This window comes from Rutidosis leptorrhynchoides, chromosome 9, assembly GCF_046630445.1.
Source record: "Rutidosis leptorrhynchoides isolate AG116_Rl617_1_P2 chromosome 9, CSIRO_AGI_Rlap_v1, whole genome shotgun sequence".
Classification (NCBI taxonomy): Eukaryota; Viridiplantae; Streptophyta; class Magnoliopsida; order Asterales; family Asteraceae; genus Rutidosis; species Rutidosis leptorrhynchoides.
Genome location: NC_092341.1, coordinates 364,283,579 through 364,300,899, shown reverse-complemented (window position 1 = coordinate 364,300,899; position 17,321 = coordinate 364,283,579). Strand labels below are relative to the sequence as shown.

The 17,321-nt window shown below is 35.5% G+C and overlaps 1 protein-coding gene across 1 annotated transcript in view; it reads left to right on the top strand.

Moving 5' to 3' along the window:
• LOC139869268 (uncharacterized) overlaps positions 1-14,923 on the top strand; it is a 35,832-nt gene extending 20,909 nt beyond the window's left edge. Inside the window, exon 4 of the mRNA XM_071857585.1 lies at positions 14,726-14,923. Within this exon, the coding sequence (XP_071713686.1) occupies positions 14,726-14,923 (198 nt within the window). The remainder of the gene's footprint in view (positions 1-14,725) is intronic.
• The last annotated feature ends 2,398 nt before the right edge of the window (positions 14,924-17,321 follow it).

The following is a 17,321-nucleotide window of genomic DNA, read 5'->3' as shown; positions in this document are numbered from 1 at the left end:
CAGCGGAAGCTCTTAATAATCACCTGAGAATAAACATGCTTAAAACATCAACAAAAATGTTGGTGAGTTATAGGTTTAACCTATATATATCAAATCATAATAATAGACCACAAGATTTCATATTTCAATACACATCCCATACATAGAGATAAAAATCATTCATATGGTGAACACCTGGTAACCGACATTAACAAGATGCATATATAAGAATATCCCCATCATTCCGGGACACCCTTCGGATATGATATAAATTTCGAAGTACTAAAGCATCCAGTACTTTGGATGGGGTTTGTTAGGCCCAATAGATCTATCTTTAGGATTCGCGTCAATTAGGGTGTCTGTTCCCTAATTCTTAGATTACCAGACTTAATAAAAAGGGGCATATTCGATTTCGATAATTCAACCATAGAATGTAGTTTCACGTACTTGTGTCTATTTTGTAAATCATTTATAAAACCTGCATGTATTCTCATCCCAAAAAGATTAGATTTTAAAAGTGGGACTATAACTCACTTTCACAGATTTTTACTTCGTCGGGAAGTAAGACTTGGCCACTGGTTGATTCACGAACCTATAACAATATATACATATATATCAAAGTATGTTCAAAATATATTTACAACACTTTTAATATATTTTGATGTTTTAAGTTTATTAAGTCAGCTGTCCTCGTTAGTAACCTACAACTAGTTGTCCACAGTTAGATGTACAGAAATAAATCGATAAATATTATCTTGAATCAATCCACGACCCAGTGTATACGTATCTCAGTATTGATCACAACTCAAACTATATATATTTTGGAATCAACCTCAACCCTGTATAGCTAACTCCAACATTCACATATAGAGTGTCTATGGTTGTTCCGAAATATATATAGATGTGTCGACATGATAGGTCGAAACATTGTATACGTGTCTATGGTATCTCAAGATTACATAATATATAATACAAGTTGATTAAGTTATGGTTGGAATAGATTTGTTACCAATTTTCACGTAGCTAAAATGAGAAAAATTATCCAATCTTGTTTTACCCATAACTTCTTCATTTTAAATCCGTTTTGAGTGAATCAAATTGCTATGGTTTCATATTGAACTCTATTTTATGAATCTAAACAAAAAAAGTATAGGTTTCTAGTCGGAAAAATAAGTTACAAGTCGTTTTTGTAAAGGTAGTCATTTCAGTCGAAAGAACGACGTCTAGATGACCATTTTAGAAAACATACTTCCACTTTGAGTTTAACCATAATTTTTGGATATAGTTTCATGTTCATAATAAAAATAATTTTCTCAGAATAACAACTTTTAAATCAAAGTTTATCATAGTTTTTAATTAACTAACCCAAAACAGCCCGCGGTGTTACTACGACGGCGTAAATCCGGTTTTACGGTGTTTTTCGTGTTTCCAGGTTTTAAATCATTAAGTTAGCATATCATATAGATATAGAACATGTGTTTAGTTGATTTTAAAAGTCAAGTTAGAAGGATTAACTTTTGTTTGCGAACAAGTTTAGAATTAACTAAACTATGTTCTAGTGATTACAAGTTTAAACCTTCGAATAAGATAGCTTTATATGTATGAATCGAATGATGTTATGAACATCATTACTACCTTAAGTTCCTTGGATGAACCTACTGGAAAAGAGAAAAATGGATCTAGCTTCAATGGATCCTTGGATGGCTCAAAGTTCTTGAAGCAAAATCATGACACGAAAACAAGTTCAAGTAAGATCATCACTTGAAATAAGATTGTTATAGTTATAGAAATTGAACCAAAGTTTGAATATGATTATTACCTTGTATTAGAATGATAACCTACTGTAAGAAACAAAGATTTCTTGAGGTTGGATGATCACCTTACAAGATTGGAAGTGAGCTAGCAAACTTGAAAGTATTCTTGATTTTATGAAACTAGAACTTTTGGAATTTATGAAGAACACTTAGAACTTGAAGATAGAACTTGAGAGAGTTCAATTAGATGAAGAAAATTGAAGAATGAAAGTGTTTGTAGGTGTTTTTGGTCGTTGGTGTATGGATTAGATATAAAGGATATGTAATTTTGTTTTCATGTAAATAAGTCATGAATGATTACTCATATTTTTGTAATTTTATGAGATATTTCATGCTAGTTGCCAAATGATGGTTCCCACATGTGTTAGGTGACTCACATGGGCTGCTAAGAGCTGATCATTGGAGTGTATATACCAATAGTACATACATCTAAAAGCTGTGTATTGTACGAGTACGAATACGGGTGCATACGAGTAGAATTGTTGATGAAACTGAACGAGGATGTAATTGTAAGCATTTTTGTTAAGTAGAAGTATTTTGATAAGTGTCTTGAAGTATTTCAAAAGTGTATGAATACATATTAAAACACTACATGTATATACATTTTAACAGAGTCGTTAAGTCATCGTTAGTCGTTACATGTAAGTGTTGTTTTGAAACCTTTAGGTTAACGATCTTGTTAAATGTTGTTAACCCAATGTTTATAATATCAAAAGAGATTTTAAATTATTATATTATCATGATATTATGATGTACGAATATCTCTTAATATGATATATATACATTAAATGTCGTTACAACGATAAACGTTACATATATGTCTCGTTTCAAAATCATTAAGTTAGTAGTCTTGTTTTTACATATGTAGTTCATTGTTAATATAATTAATGATATGTTTACTTATCATAATATCATGTTAACTATATATATAACCATATATATGTCATCATATAGTTTTTTTACAAGTTTTAACGTTCGTGAATCACCGGTCAACTTGGGTGGTCAATTGTCTATATGAAACATATTTCAATTAATCAAGTCTTAACAAGTTTGATTGCTTAACATGTTGGAAACATTTAATCATGTAAACATCAATCTCAATTAATATATATAAACATGGAAAAGTTCGGGTCACTACAATATGACTTCACAATATCACAACACAAGTATGTATAAACGAGAACGACTCTAAATGAGACGTTTTAATTAAAACCAATGTATTAAAGCAGCAAAAAGTATTAAGTCATAACACTAAATGTTTTAATGCAATAATATGAATGTAATTATGCGGACTCCAAAAGCAGCAAAGTCCAACTAGCAAATAATCTTTAGCAATCTTCACCTGAGACAAAACATGCTTAAAGTGTCAACCAAAATGGTTGAGTGAACAACATAAGGTTTATAATAGTGTTTAGACCACAAGATTTAGTTATAAAGTTTAATCAGTTCGTTAGTAGTGCTGAGGTATATGATATCGAAACTAAACAAGTTACCCCGTGATCACTTTATTCGTTCGTGTCGTTAAATCATTATTATGTATCCATTGAGCAACGGTCATCCGGATAGAGACGTCACTCTCAATAGCGCTACTCACAATAATTAAGCTTACCAAAATTCCAGCAACTAACGATATCATGGCAGGGATTAAGCATGAAACAAAGCATGTCATAGCACAGTTTGAACTAATAAAGTTTTCGTGTACTTGTGTCTAAGCGTAAAACAGTTTAAAAGCAAGCATGTGTCTCACCTCAAAAGTTCAAAACAAGTATATAAAGATAGTTAAAAAGTGGGGCTATGAAGTTCACCTTAGTAGCAAGAAAGTTATTCCACGCAAGTAGTATGAACGGAGTATGTAATCGGAGATCTCAACCTAGAGATATAATATTTAATTAGTTAATGTCTAATAGACATAAAGTTTGTTTATTAATATAGCAAACTATATTAACAGTGACGATTTTCGAGAAAAGTTACTATTTCTCAAAAGTTTCTATTTTTGAAAACCTACTATTTATGGAAAGCTTCCACTTAAAGTAAGCTTCTAATTTAAGAAGTTCGGGTTATATTTCTTAACAAAGATGTTGTATAATCTCGCCCAAACTTCGTTGCTAAAATGCAAGTCACTCGAATGATCTATTGTTACCGAGCGGCCCAGGATCTCTTGACCAGAATCTAAGTCTTGGCATTCGAGATCCACAAGCGTCCCATAATGGTACCAAGGATGTAACATCCCGCCTTTTTCCGTTTACTTTTCCGTTTAATTATTTAAAGTCCGTTATATGATTATAACATCCTTCGTTAATACGCGTTTTAAAAATATCTCGTTTAGGTAATTCACGCAACCGCAACCGAACTCGAGGGACTAGTTTCGCCAAGGGAGCAAAGATGTGACTAGCTTTTGACTAGTCAACACCCATCTCCTTTCATTTCTATTTTCCATTTCCAATTTCTTTTAACACTTTCACATTTTCTTTCAATTCTCCATTACAAAGATTCATCATCCAAATCAAATCTAGCAAGCTTCAATCCAAACAAATTACATATTTGGAATCCTTGCAACTTCCTCTTCGATTCCATACCGATTTCATTACATTTGGGTAACTTTCTAAAATCACTAGATTTCGTGTTCTTGATGTTTTTAACTTATAAAGTTGTTAATTAGTGTCTATGGCTCAAGTCTAACATGAATATATGATTTATATGTCCGATCTTGTTATTTTTAGTAACTAGCATGAACTTGAAAGTTTGGTGTGTTTGATTGTTGATTTGGTTGCTTAAATGTTGTTGTTATGATAAAGTGCAAGTATTAAATGTGTTCCTAGTATCACTAGCTTCAATTTGATGTGTAGGTTGCTTTAGAAAACTTCATGAACTTGATTAGTGATTTTGGTGAAATTGGGTTAGGGTTTGATGAACTTGAAATGGACTTTTGATGATTTGAATGACATGAAATGTTATTTGTAAGTGTTAGGTTGCATTGTATGCTTGATTACCTTCGAAACGGCATATCATTCATGTAAATTGGTTGCCGAATCATCGAATGACATTTATTAACTTGAATGCATTAAATGAGGAGCTTTGAATGTGATTTTGGTTGTTGTAAAGGTAAATGTGATTGATGAAATGTGGTTATTTGTATTCCTTATCAAAATACCTTTCCAACGATATAAGATACGCATTTTAAGTGTTTACGGTTCGTAAATTATGTATGTTTGAAGTTTGGCTCGTTTGAAACACTTGAAAACTGCCAGTCTTGCTGAACCGAGAAATGGAGCGGCACGCCAAAACCCCGCGCGGCGCGCCATTCTGGACTGTCCCAAATTCTTTTGATTTTCACGTTTTCACCCCCGCTTACTCGTAACTCCGATTAACATGAAACTTGGCCGACATGCTTATATATACTTTTTCATCATGGAAAAATTGTCGGATACCCGACCCGACCCCGTTGACTTTGACTTTGACCAAAGTTTGACTTTTGTCAAACTTAACCAAATGTTTATGCGATTGTTCTAACATGCTTCTATGCTTGTATCTTGCATGAAACTTGACAATTTGATCCACATGCTATGTAATCGAGTCGTAACGAGCCATATGACTAATTGAAAACTTTGACCAACCGTGTTTACCGATATTGATACAAACCTATTTGTTTAGGTCAAGACTAGCATTCGTTTCTTGCACACGTTTAGTTGTTGAAGTACTTATACCTACGTGCACACAAGGTGAGATCATAGTCCCACTTTTACTCTTTTGAACTTACATTTGGGATGAGAAAACATAAACGTTTCTTTTTACTAAGTGAACACAAGTACAGGAAAACAAATATTCTACATACGAGTTTGAACAAAAATCCTCAATTCGATTATCATTAGTTACACTTGCCGGGTGTAAGCAAGAACTTATGTTATATGGCCATATGGGTTTGACAAACCCTCATTCAAACGGTTCGCTACCGTTTACGAATGGAATATATTTTCGAGAAACAGTGTATGTTCTAACACTATTGTGATGGGGTTCTATGGAAGGAATGTTAAGCATTGATAATTGGGTGCTCGTGAAACAAACTTTTGAAATGTATTACTATTATATCAATGTTACAAATCTTGTGGTTCACTTGTACTTACTTACTTAAACCTATGATTTCACCAACGTTTTCATTGACAGATTTCTATGTTTTTCTCAGGTCCTTGAACATTTTGTGATACATGCTTCCGCTCATTTCTTTTGATACTTGCTTGGATGTCGAGTATACATGCATACGTGGAGCGTCTTTTGGCTACTTTCAAATTGTGTCGCATATGTTTCAATTGTACTTTAAACTTTGCTATGTAACTAGTTGTCGAACTACTTTGTAAACCTTGAAACATCTTTACTTTTGAAATGAATGCGACATACTTTTGGTCAAATGTTGTTTTAAAGACTTATGACCACGTAACGGGACCTAAGTAGACGACGCCGTCAATGACGATTTTGTCGGGTCGCTACAAATGGTATCAGAGCATTGGTTGTAGGGATTTAGAGTTCATTGGTGTCAACCCCGAGTCATAGGGTACATTAGTGAGTCTAGACTACAACCGGCATATAGACTTGAAGTAGGAATTACTTGACTACTTGTGCATTTATACTCGAACGTTTCTACTCATATCTACTCTTAATTCATCTTAATCTCACGTTGTTTAATTTGATTGACACGCCACCTTGACTTAGTGAAATAATGTCGAATGCACATATGAATTAGGGTAATATAATTTCCGGGATTATATTACGGTGACTCATATGAACGTTCCGACATTATGGCATAAAGAATTTAAGGCGAGTCAAGGAAAATTTTTCTCTCTATTCTTATTCCATATCATGATTAGTATTATTGAAAATACTAATCAACGGTATTCTTGTGTTTTGAAGGAACAATGCCTCCTCACCGTGTGCCACGCCATGAGACTCCCGAACAAGCTCTTCAACAGATGATAGCCACCGCCATGGATGCGGCCATGGCCGGTCACTCCTCCAACAACAACAATAATAACAACCACAACAACAACAATCAAGGGGCCGGTAACTCAAGCGAAGGGTGCTCCTACAAAGCCTTCATGGGGTGCAAACCTCACACTTTTGATGGGACCGGGGGACCGGTTACTCTCACTCGATGGTTCGAACAAACGGATGATGTCTTTAGCATAAGCGGTTGTCGGGACCAAGATAAGGTCAAATACTCCACTCACACTTTTGCCGGTGTCGCCCTCACATGGTGGAACACCTATGTACAATCGGTGGGTACCGATGAAGCTCACGCCCTCTCTTGGGCCGACTTAAGGGAAAAGATGATCGTCGAATATTTCCCTCGTGAAGAAACCCGAAGGCTCGAACAAGAGCTAAGAACTTTGAAAGCGGTCGGAAACGATCTCAAGGCCTACAATCAACGATTTTTCGAACTAGCCTTGATGTGCCCAAACCTTGTGAACCCCGAAGCTTTAAGGGTTGAACTTTACATGGATGGTCTTCCAAAGAGCATCAAACATGGGGTAATGTCATCCAAACCCACTAATCATCAAGAAGCTTTGAACATGGCCCGCAAGTTGATAGAAACGGTGGACGAAATTGTAGTGCCGGCACCTAAAGCCGAGGATAAGTCGGGTAACAACAAAAGAAAATGGGAAGCCCCCCAATCAAGCAACAACAACTTTGCCAAGAAGCCTTTCACCTCCGACGGCAAGAAAGGTTATGCCGGAAACCTACCTCTTTGCAACAAATGCAACAAGCATCACTTTGGTGAATGTGGCAAGCTAATTTGCCATCGGTGCCAAGGAGTTGTTCATAAGGCCAATGAGTCTAAAAGTGTCGCCCCCATCGCTCGAAAGGGGCCCAATGCACCAAAAATGGGCACTTGTTACGAATGTGGCCAAACGGGCCATTATAGAAATGCATGCCCGAAGAAAAAAGATAACCCCAATACGCGCGGCCGAACTTTCAACATCAACACCGAGGAAGCCCGAGATGACAATGAATTAGTCACGGGTACGTTTCTTCTCAACAACACTTATGTTACTTGTTTATTCGATTCGGGTGCCGATAAATGCTTTGTATCCAAGACTTTGATTCTTTCTTTTAGCACTCCACCACTCCCACTAGATACCACTTATACCATTGAAGTGGCCAACGGGAAACTATTGAGTGCCGACACATATTACCGGGGGTGTACGTTAAATATTTTGGGTAATGAGTTTGAAATTGGCTTGATACCCATGGAATTAGGAAGCTTCGATGTAATAATCGGTATGAATTGGTTAACCAAAACAAAATCTCACATCCTTTGTGATCTTAACGAAATCCAAATTCCTATCGAGAATGGTGAACTCTTGATTGTTTATGGCGATAAGAGTTGCACCGGACTCAACCTTGTTTCGTGCCTTAAAGTTAGAAAACTACTCCGTAAGGGTTGTTTTGCAATCCTTGCCCATGTTAAGAAAGTCAAGTCCGATGAGAAGCATATCGATGATGTGCCAATTGTTAGTGACTTTTTCGATGTATTTCTCGACGAATTGCCGGGTCTTCCACCTCATCGACCGGTTGAATTCCAAATCGATCTTGTTCCGGGAGCCGCACCCGTAGCACGTGCACCATATAGACTCGCTCCATCCGAAATGCAAGAATTGCAAAGTTAAATCCAAGAACTACTTGATCGTGGTTTTATCCAACCTAGCCATTCACCTTGGGGCGCTCCGATTTTATTCGTTAAGAAGAAAGATGGATCCCTACGAATGTGCATTGACTATCGTGAACTAAAAAAATTGACGGTTAAGAACCGATATCCTCTTCCGCACATCGATGACCTCTTTGATCAATTACAAGGATCATGTGTATATTCAAAAATCGATCTCCGCTCGGGTTATCATCAATTAAGGGTTAAGGGGGAAGATGTCTCCAAAACCGCTTTCCGAACTCGTTATGGTAGTTATGAATTCCTTGTCATGCCATTTGGTCTCACTAACACACCGGCGGTGTTCATGGACCTTATGAACCGCGTGTGCAAACCGTATCTCGATAAATTCGTCATTGTGTTCATCGATGACATCTTGGTCTATTCTAAAAGCGAAGAAGTGCACGAACAACATCTCCGACTTGTGCTCGAACTCTTGAGACAAGAACGACTATATGCCAAATTCTCCAAGTGTGAATTTTGGTTGAAGGAAGTTCAATTTCTTGGTCATGTTGTAAGTGATCAAGGTATTAAAGTCGATCCAACGAAAATCGAAGCCATTAGTAAATGGGAGACTCCTACTACTCCTACTCACATTCGTCAATTTTTGGGTCTCGACGGATACTAGCGTAGATTCATCAAGGATTTCTCTTTGGTTGCTCGTCCTCTAACCGCGTTAACTCACAAGGGAAAGAAATTCATTTGGGCGACCGAACAAGAATCCGCATTTCAAATCTTGAAAACAAAGCTAACCACCGCTCCTATCTTGTCACTTCCCGAAGGCAATGACGATTTTGTTGTATACTGCGATGCCTCGAAACATGGTTTTGGGTGTGTATTGATGCAACGAAAGAAAGTCATTGGTTATGCCTCTCGACAATTGAAAATCCATGAACGAAACTATACGACACATGATCTCGAACTCGGAGCCGTTGTCTTTGCACTTAAAATGTGGAGAAACTATCTTTATGGAACCAAAAGTACCATCTTCACCGATCACAAAAGCCTTCAACACATCTTCGATCAAAAGCAACTAAACATGAGACAACGACGGTGGATTGAAACTTTAAACGATTATGATTGTGAGCTTCGTTACCATCCGGGAAAGGAAAACGTAGTAGCCGATGCCTTGAGTCGAAAAGAAAGAGTTGTGCCTCTTCGTGTTCGAGCTTTAAACATCACCATTCACACCAACCTAAATAGTCAAATTCGTGTAGCCCAAGACGAGGCTCTCAAGGATGAAAACATCTCTCTCAAACACTTGAACGTCCTCACCTCTCGATTCTAAGTTAAAGAAACCGGACTCCAATATTTCTCCGGAAGAATTTGGGTGCATAGTTATGGGGACTTGCGAAGCCTTATTTTAGACGAAGCCCATAAGTCACGATACTCGATTCACCCCGGTGCCAATAAGATGTACCATGACCTTAAAGAACAATATTGGTGGCCGAACATTAAAAAGGACGTTGCTACTTATGTTGGAAAGTGCCTAACTTGCTCCAAAGTCAAAGCCGAACATCAAAGACCGTCCGGACTACTTCAACAACCCGAAATCCCGCAATGGAAGTGGGAAAGGATAATGATGGATTTTATCACCAAACTACCAAAGACGGTTGGCGGATATGATACTATTTGGGTTATTGTTGACCGTCTCACTAAATCCGCGCATTTCCTAGCCATGAAGGAAACCGACAACATGGAGAAACTCGCACAACTTTACATTAAAGAAATCGTAGCCCGACACGGTGTACCCTTATGGATTATCTCCGACCGAGATGGCCGTTTTGTTTCTAGATTTTGGCGTACTTTACAAGAAGCGTTGGGAACACGTTTAGACATGAGCACCGCATACCATCCGCAAACCGACGGACAAAGCGAACGCACAATTCAAACCTTGGAAGACATGCTACGAGCTTGCGCTGTCGACTTTGGAAAAGCTTGGGATAAGCACTTGCCTCTCGCCGAATTCTCCTACAATAATAGTTATCACGCAAGTATTAACGCCGCACCATTCGAAGCTTTATATGGCCGAAAATGTCGTTCACCTCTTTGTTGGGCCGAAGTAGGCGACACACAAATCACCACACCCGAACTCATTCATGAAACAACCGAGAAAATAGTTCAAATCCAAATTAGGCTTAGGACGGCCCGAAGTCGTCAAAAGAGCTATACCGACAAACGACGCAATGACCTCGAATTTCAAGTCGGTGATCGTGTAATGTTAAAAGTCGCACCTTGGAAAGGTGTAATCCGTTTTGGGAAACGCGGGAAGCTAAATCCGCGGTATATTGGTCCTTTCGAAATCTTGGAGCGTATTGGAACCGTTGCTTATCGTTTAGATCTTCCATCTCAATTGAGCTCCGTTCATCCTACCTTCCATGTATCTAACTTGAAAAAGTGTCTTGCCGAACCCGATATCGTCATTCCTCTCGAGGAACTTACTATTGATGACAAACTTCATTTTGTGGAAGAACCGGTTGAAATTGTGGACACCTCCGTCAAGATGTTGAAACAAAGCCGAATCCCGATTGTCAAGGTTCGTTGGAATGCCAAAAGAGGACCCGAGTTTACTTGGGAAAGGCAAGATCAAATGCAAAAGAAATACCCTCACTTGTTCCCGGTTCCGGAAACACAAGATTCCGAGGAAGAAACAATGACTACTACGCCTACTTAAATTTCGGGACGAAATTTCTTTTAAGGAGTAGGTAATGTAACATCCCGCCTTTTTCCATTTACTTTTCCGTTTAATTATTTAAAGTCCGTTATATGATTATAACATCCTTCGTTAATACGCGTTTTAAAAATATCTTGTTTAGGTAATTCACGCAACCGCAACTGAACTCGAGGGACTAGTTTCGCCAAGGGAGAAAAGATGTGACTAGCTTTTGACTAGTCAACACCCATCTCCTTTCATTTCTATTTTCCATTTCCATTTTATTTTAACACTTCCACATTTTCTTTCAATTCTCCATTACAAAGATTCATCATCCAAATCAAATCTAGCAAGCTTCAATCCAAACAAATTACATATTTGGAATCCTTGCAACTTCCTCTTCGATTTCATACCGATTTCATTATATTTGGGTAACTTTCTAAAATCACTAGATTTCGTGTTCTTGATGTTTTTAACTTATAAAGTTGTTAATTAGTGTCTATGGCTCAAGTCTAACATGAATATATGATTTATATGTTCGATCTTGTTATTTTTAGTAACTAGCATGAACTTGAAAGTTTGGTGTGTTTGATTGTTGATTTGGTTGCTTAAATGTTGTTGTTATGATAAAGTGCAAGTATTAAATGTGTTCCTAGTATCACTAGCTTCAATTTGATGTGTAGGTTGCTTTAGAAAACTTCATGAACTTGATTACTGATTTTGGTGAAATTGGGTTAGGGTTTGATGAACTTGAAATGGACTTTTGATGCTTTGAATGACATGAAATGTTATTTGTAAGTGTTAGGTTGTATTGTATGCTTGATTACCTTCGAAACGGCATATCATTCATGTAAATTGGTTGCCGAATCATCGAATGGCATTTATGAACTTGAATGCATTAAATGAGGAGCTTTGAATGTGATTTTGGTTGTTGTAAAGGTAAATGTGATTGATGAAATGTGGTTAGTTGTATTCCTTATCAAAATACCTTTCCAACGATATAAGATACGCGTTTTAAGTGTTTACGGTTCGTAAATTATGTTTGTTTGAAGTTTCGCTCGTTTGGAACACTTGAAAACTGCCAGACTTGCTGAACCGAGAAATGGAGCGGCGCGCCAAAACCCCGCGTGGCGCGCCATTCTGGACTGTCCCAAATTCTTTTGATTTTCACGTTTTCACCCCTGCTTACTCGTAACTCCGATTAACATGAAACTTGGCCGACATGCTTATATATACTTTCTCATCATGGAAAAATTGTCGGATACCTGACCCGACACCGTTGACTTTGACTTTGACTTTGACCAAAGTTTGACTTTTGTCAAACTTAACCAAATGTTTATGCGATCGTTCTAACATGCTTCTATACTTGTATCTTGCATGAAACTTGACAATTTGATCCACATGCTATGTAATCGAGTCGTAACGAGCCATAGGACTAATTGAACACTTTGACCGACCGTGTTTACCGATATTGATACAAACCTATTTGTTTAGGTCAAGACTAGCATTCGTTTCTTACACACGTTTACTTGTTGAAGTACTTATACCTACGTGCACACAAGGTGAGATCATAGTCCCACTTTTACTCTTTTGAACTTACATTTGGGATGAGAAAACATAAACGTTTCTTTTTACTAAGTGAACACAAGTACAGGAAAACAAACATTCTACATACGAGTTTGAACAAAAATCCTCAATTCGATTATCATTAGTTACACTTGCCGGGTGTAAGCAAGAACTTATGTTATATGGCCATATGGGTTTGACAAACCCTCATTCAAACGGTTCGCTACCGTTTACGAATGGAATATATTTTCGAGAAACAGTGTATGTTCTAACACTATTGTGATGGGGTTCTATGGAAGGAATGTTAAGCATTGATAATTGGGTGCTCGTGAAACAAACTTTTGGAATGTATTACTATTATATCAATGTTACAAATCTTGTGGTTCACTTGTACTTACTTACTTAAACCTATGATTTCACCAACGTTTTCGTTGACAGATTTCTATGTTTTTCTCAGGTCCTTGAACATTTTGTGATACATGCTTCCGCTCATTTCTTTTGATACTTGCTTGGATGTCGAGTATACATGCATACGTGGAGCGTCTTTTGGCTACTTTCAAATTGTGTCGCATATGTTTCAATTGTACTTTAAACTTTGCTATGTAACTAGTTGTCGAACTACTTTGTAAACCTTGAAACATCTTTACTTTTGAAATGAATGCGACATACTTTTGGTCAAATGTTGTTTTAAAGACTTATGACCACGTAACGGGACCTAAGTAGACGACGCCGTCAATGACGATTTTGTCGGGTCGCTACAGATGGTAACCCTAGGCCACAAGTAGCGGTGATGTTTGTAGTCTTTGTACGCCATCTTTAATTATAACCTTCACGTTAATAGTGTATACACATAACAAGTTATTAATATACTTATTAGTTATATATATATAAGTGATAATATATTTAGTGTAATTAAGTGTTACTATATAGTTAAGTGTATAAGTTATACTAATAATTGTATTATTATTTAATTAATCAACTATTATGTATACTTATCATTATATTTTACATATATAGATATACACCTATGTGATACAGACATATATATATTCTTTATTATTATCATACATGTTCATAACTATATAGTATATATATATATATATATATATATATATATATATATATATATATATATATATATATATATATATATATATATTAGGTGTAGGTGTTACATATATAAGTGTAAGATGATACATATATATACATACACTTATTACTTTTCTTATCATTTACTAACCTTATATAACTTACATAATACACATTCATACATACATACACACGTACATATACATACATATATACACATACATTTACATGTATGTATATATTTACATATACACACACATATACCTACTTATATATACTTACATACATACGTATGCATGCATGCATGCACATGTATTATTATTATCATTATTCTTTACTAAATATAAAATCATAATTTTTATTCATATCATAAGCTATTCATGTTCGATCTTTTATCATAACCTAATCATAATAATCATAATCAATTACTTAATCATATTCTTTAATCCATAAACTCTTAATCATCATTACTTAATTATATTTATCACCTAGTAACCTATTAACCATGTTCTAACTCATTAACTAAAACACATAAAATCATAATCTTTAACCTTAACCTTAATACTTCATGATCAATTCATAATTCATAACTCTTTATTATATTAACTAGTTTATTATTCAATAACCATAATCATACATCTTTTATCATAATCATAATCTTATAATTATACTTTTAACCTTAACTTATCCATAAACATAATCAAGATCAACAATTTATTAATACCTCATATTCATAATCTACTTTTAACTTTTTCACTAACCATAAACTTTTATTCATCAATCCCTAATAACTATAATATCATAATACTTATACATAATACTTATACATAACTTTAAAGTAAATAACTTGACAAGTAAGATTAAGCTAGGGTTTAGACTACCTTATGAAGCTAGAGACTAAGAATTGGTGATGAGTATGATGCGAAACAGACAGGAACCAGTAGCAGCAACAATCGACCCAAAAGAGGGCTGTTTGGGTCTTCTTGCTCGACAGAAAATAGCAGCAACACATCAGCAGGTATAGCAGCAACTTGGATGATTTGTAGGGCTGTTGAGGGTCACGGATTCAGCAGGAAGAAACCAGAAAAACACGCAGCAACTGGAGCAGGAAACGGGAGGGTTTTGTGAGGGTTGTATGTCGATTAAATTTGGAGGAAAAAGGGTTGTGATGGTTGACGTATGCAGCAGGTTTTTGTGGGTTTGTTTATTCGACAAAAAGAAGGCTGGTTTAGGGGTTTATTAGTCGACAGATGGGAGGGAAACAAGCTGGAGGAAACTGTCGACTATTTGCAGCAGGATTAGAGGTTTATTTGTGGTGAGAATTATGGAAAAACTTGAGGGATTTTATAGGGTTGTTGGGTTTCCTAATCTCACTAGGTTACTTGGTGATCAAGAACCCTAATTAGAATTAAACTAGGTTTGTGAATTACTTAGGGATCAAGTTTAATATATTTTTTTCTTCCCAGCCGATATATAATACTTATACATATTTATTTTATTTTAATTTTTTTTAAACCGGCACTTATATATTTATTTATATTTTTATATTTTTTTATTATTATTAATATTAGGGTTACATTTTATTTAATTACATTTTATTTAATTATTAACCCCTAACTTTTATTAATTTTTATTAAGTTCATATTAGTTCTCATTACTTAATTCTTAATAGTTTCTAAATTATATATATATTGTCACAATAATATATACATATAGTTTATTTAAATAAAACACATAAATACATAAACTTTATATTAACAGAAAAATATTGATCAAAAGATTCTTTCTAATCAAAGTTTGTTAAACAAAGTTTACGAGTACAAACATTCCTATTAATGGAACAGTAATAACAAAAATGAAAAATTTTGAGGGTCATCATATCTATAAAGAAGAATATCGAAACACGACGAAACACGACGGGTATAGACCATGAACGAAACAACCTCGAACACAAAGGGGAAGGGGAGTTTGTCAAGCAATCTTTTATGAGATCCAAAAACATAAGTTCAATATATGACGACTCAAGTTGACGGTTGAAGACCAAGTTTTTATCTGTTAAAATATCTCAAGCCACTACTACCAACAAACCTGCATGACAAAGTTAGCAAAGTTAGAGAAGCTAAAGTGTCGTTGTAAGCAAAGATCCAATAATGAGAACCCTGGTAACCCCCTGTTGGAAAAACGTGGAAGCCACAAAACAATCATAAAGTACACCCAATACCTTTTATCACTAGACCAACAAAATTTGGTAGAAGACCCACTATATTCGTCGCCTGAAGGCTGACAACGAATGAAGGAACGAAACTCTGGTCGTCGAACGACATTTTCGAAATAGACAGATTACAATAATAGGATAGAAATTCAGTGATTATCCACAAAACCGGCCACTTTACTAGTAACCAACTCAATGTAAACATGCCTCCTAAATAGTGATAGAAATGGAGACAACGACCATAAACATGTGTGAACAACGGAAAAAAGAAAGGACGAGGAGTGCAAGTAGAAAATAAGTAAGAGTTATCTACTCTAGTATTCTATATATTTCACACACGCGCGCGCGCGCGCGCACACACACACACACACACACACACACACACACACACACACACACATATATATATATATATATATATATATATATATATATATATATATATGATCTAATTGTCGAGTTACAATTGACATAGATCACACAACCCGTTTGATCCAATACAACCTTATGGTGAACGATAAAACAAATACAATCACCAACAAACAATTGACCACAAGTGGCTCAATATATGCAATAAACTCCCAACCACTACAAACAAAAAGCCATTTAATGGCACACAAAAAGTGTCACAAGAAACCAAAAAAGTGCCACTAAAGATCCAATTAGGAAAGGGTGGCACAATAAAAATGTGCCACTAGAAGAGCCACCACTAAAGCCCTTTTGTGGCACTTTTTGAGTGTGCTGCTGCAGCCTTTAGGATTCTAGTGGCACTTGTTTTAAAGCCATAATAGATGTAAAAAGCTTTGATGGCACTTATATTCTGCCACTAAATGATTCTCCAAATCTAGAAAATACCCTATTTTTAGAAATATTATATCATATAAAATATTAATTACTCAGTCCGTTATACACACTATGACAATGTAGATTGTACCCATTTTAGATTCTAATAATGTGATTGAATAATAAAAACAAGCATAACGTATATGTGAACAAAACAATATCATTATCTAAAATGAAAGCTTGTTTGCCTTTATACAAGATTTACAAAAAGTAATTGGCTGTGTAGGGAACAATTAATGTACAAAAACTACACTATGTTACACAATAATTTCATAAGAAGAACTTCAAACTTCAAACTTCAATATTTTCATATGAAGAGCTTCAAACTTCCTTGAGATGAATCTTTTGCTCAAACTTCATTGTAAATTATTAAGTTCCTAAAATTTCCTGTAAAATAAACTAAAGAAATAAATAATAGTAATGATGTAAATCAGAAGTACAGTAGTAATCAACATGCCAAAAAAATTATAA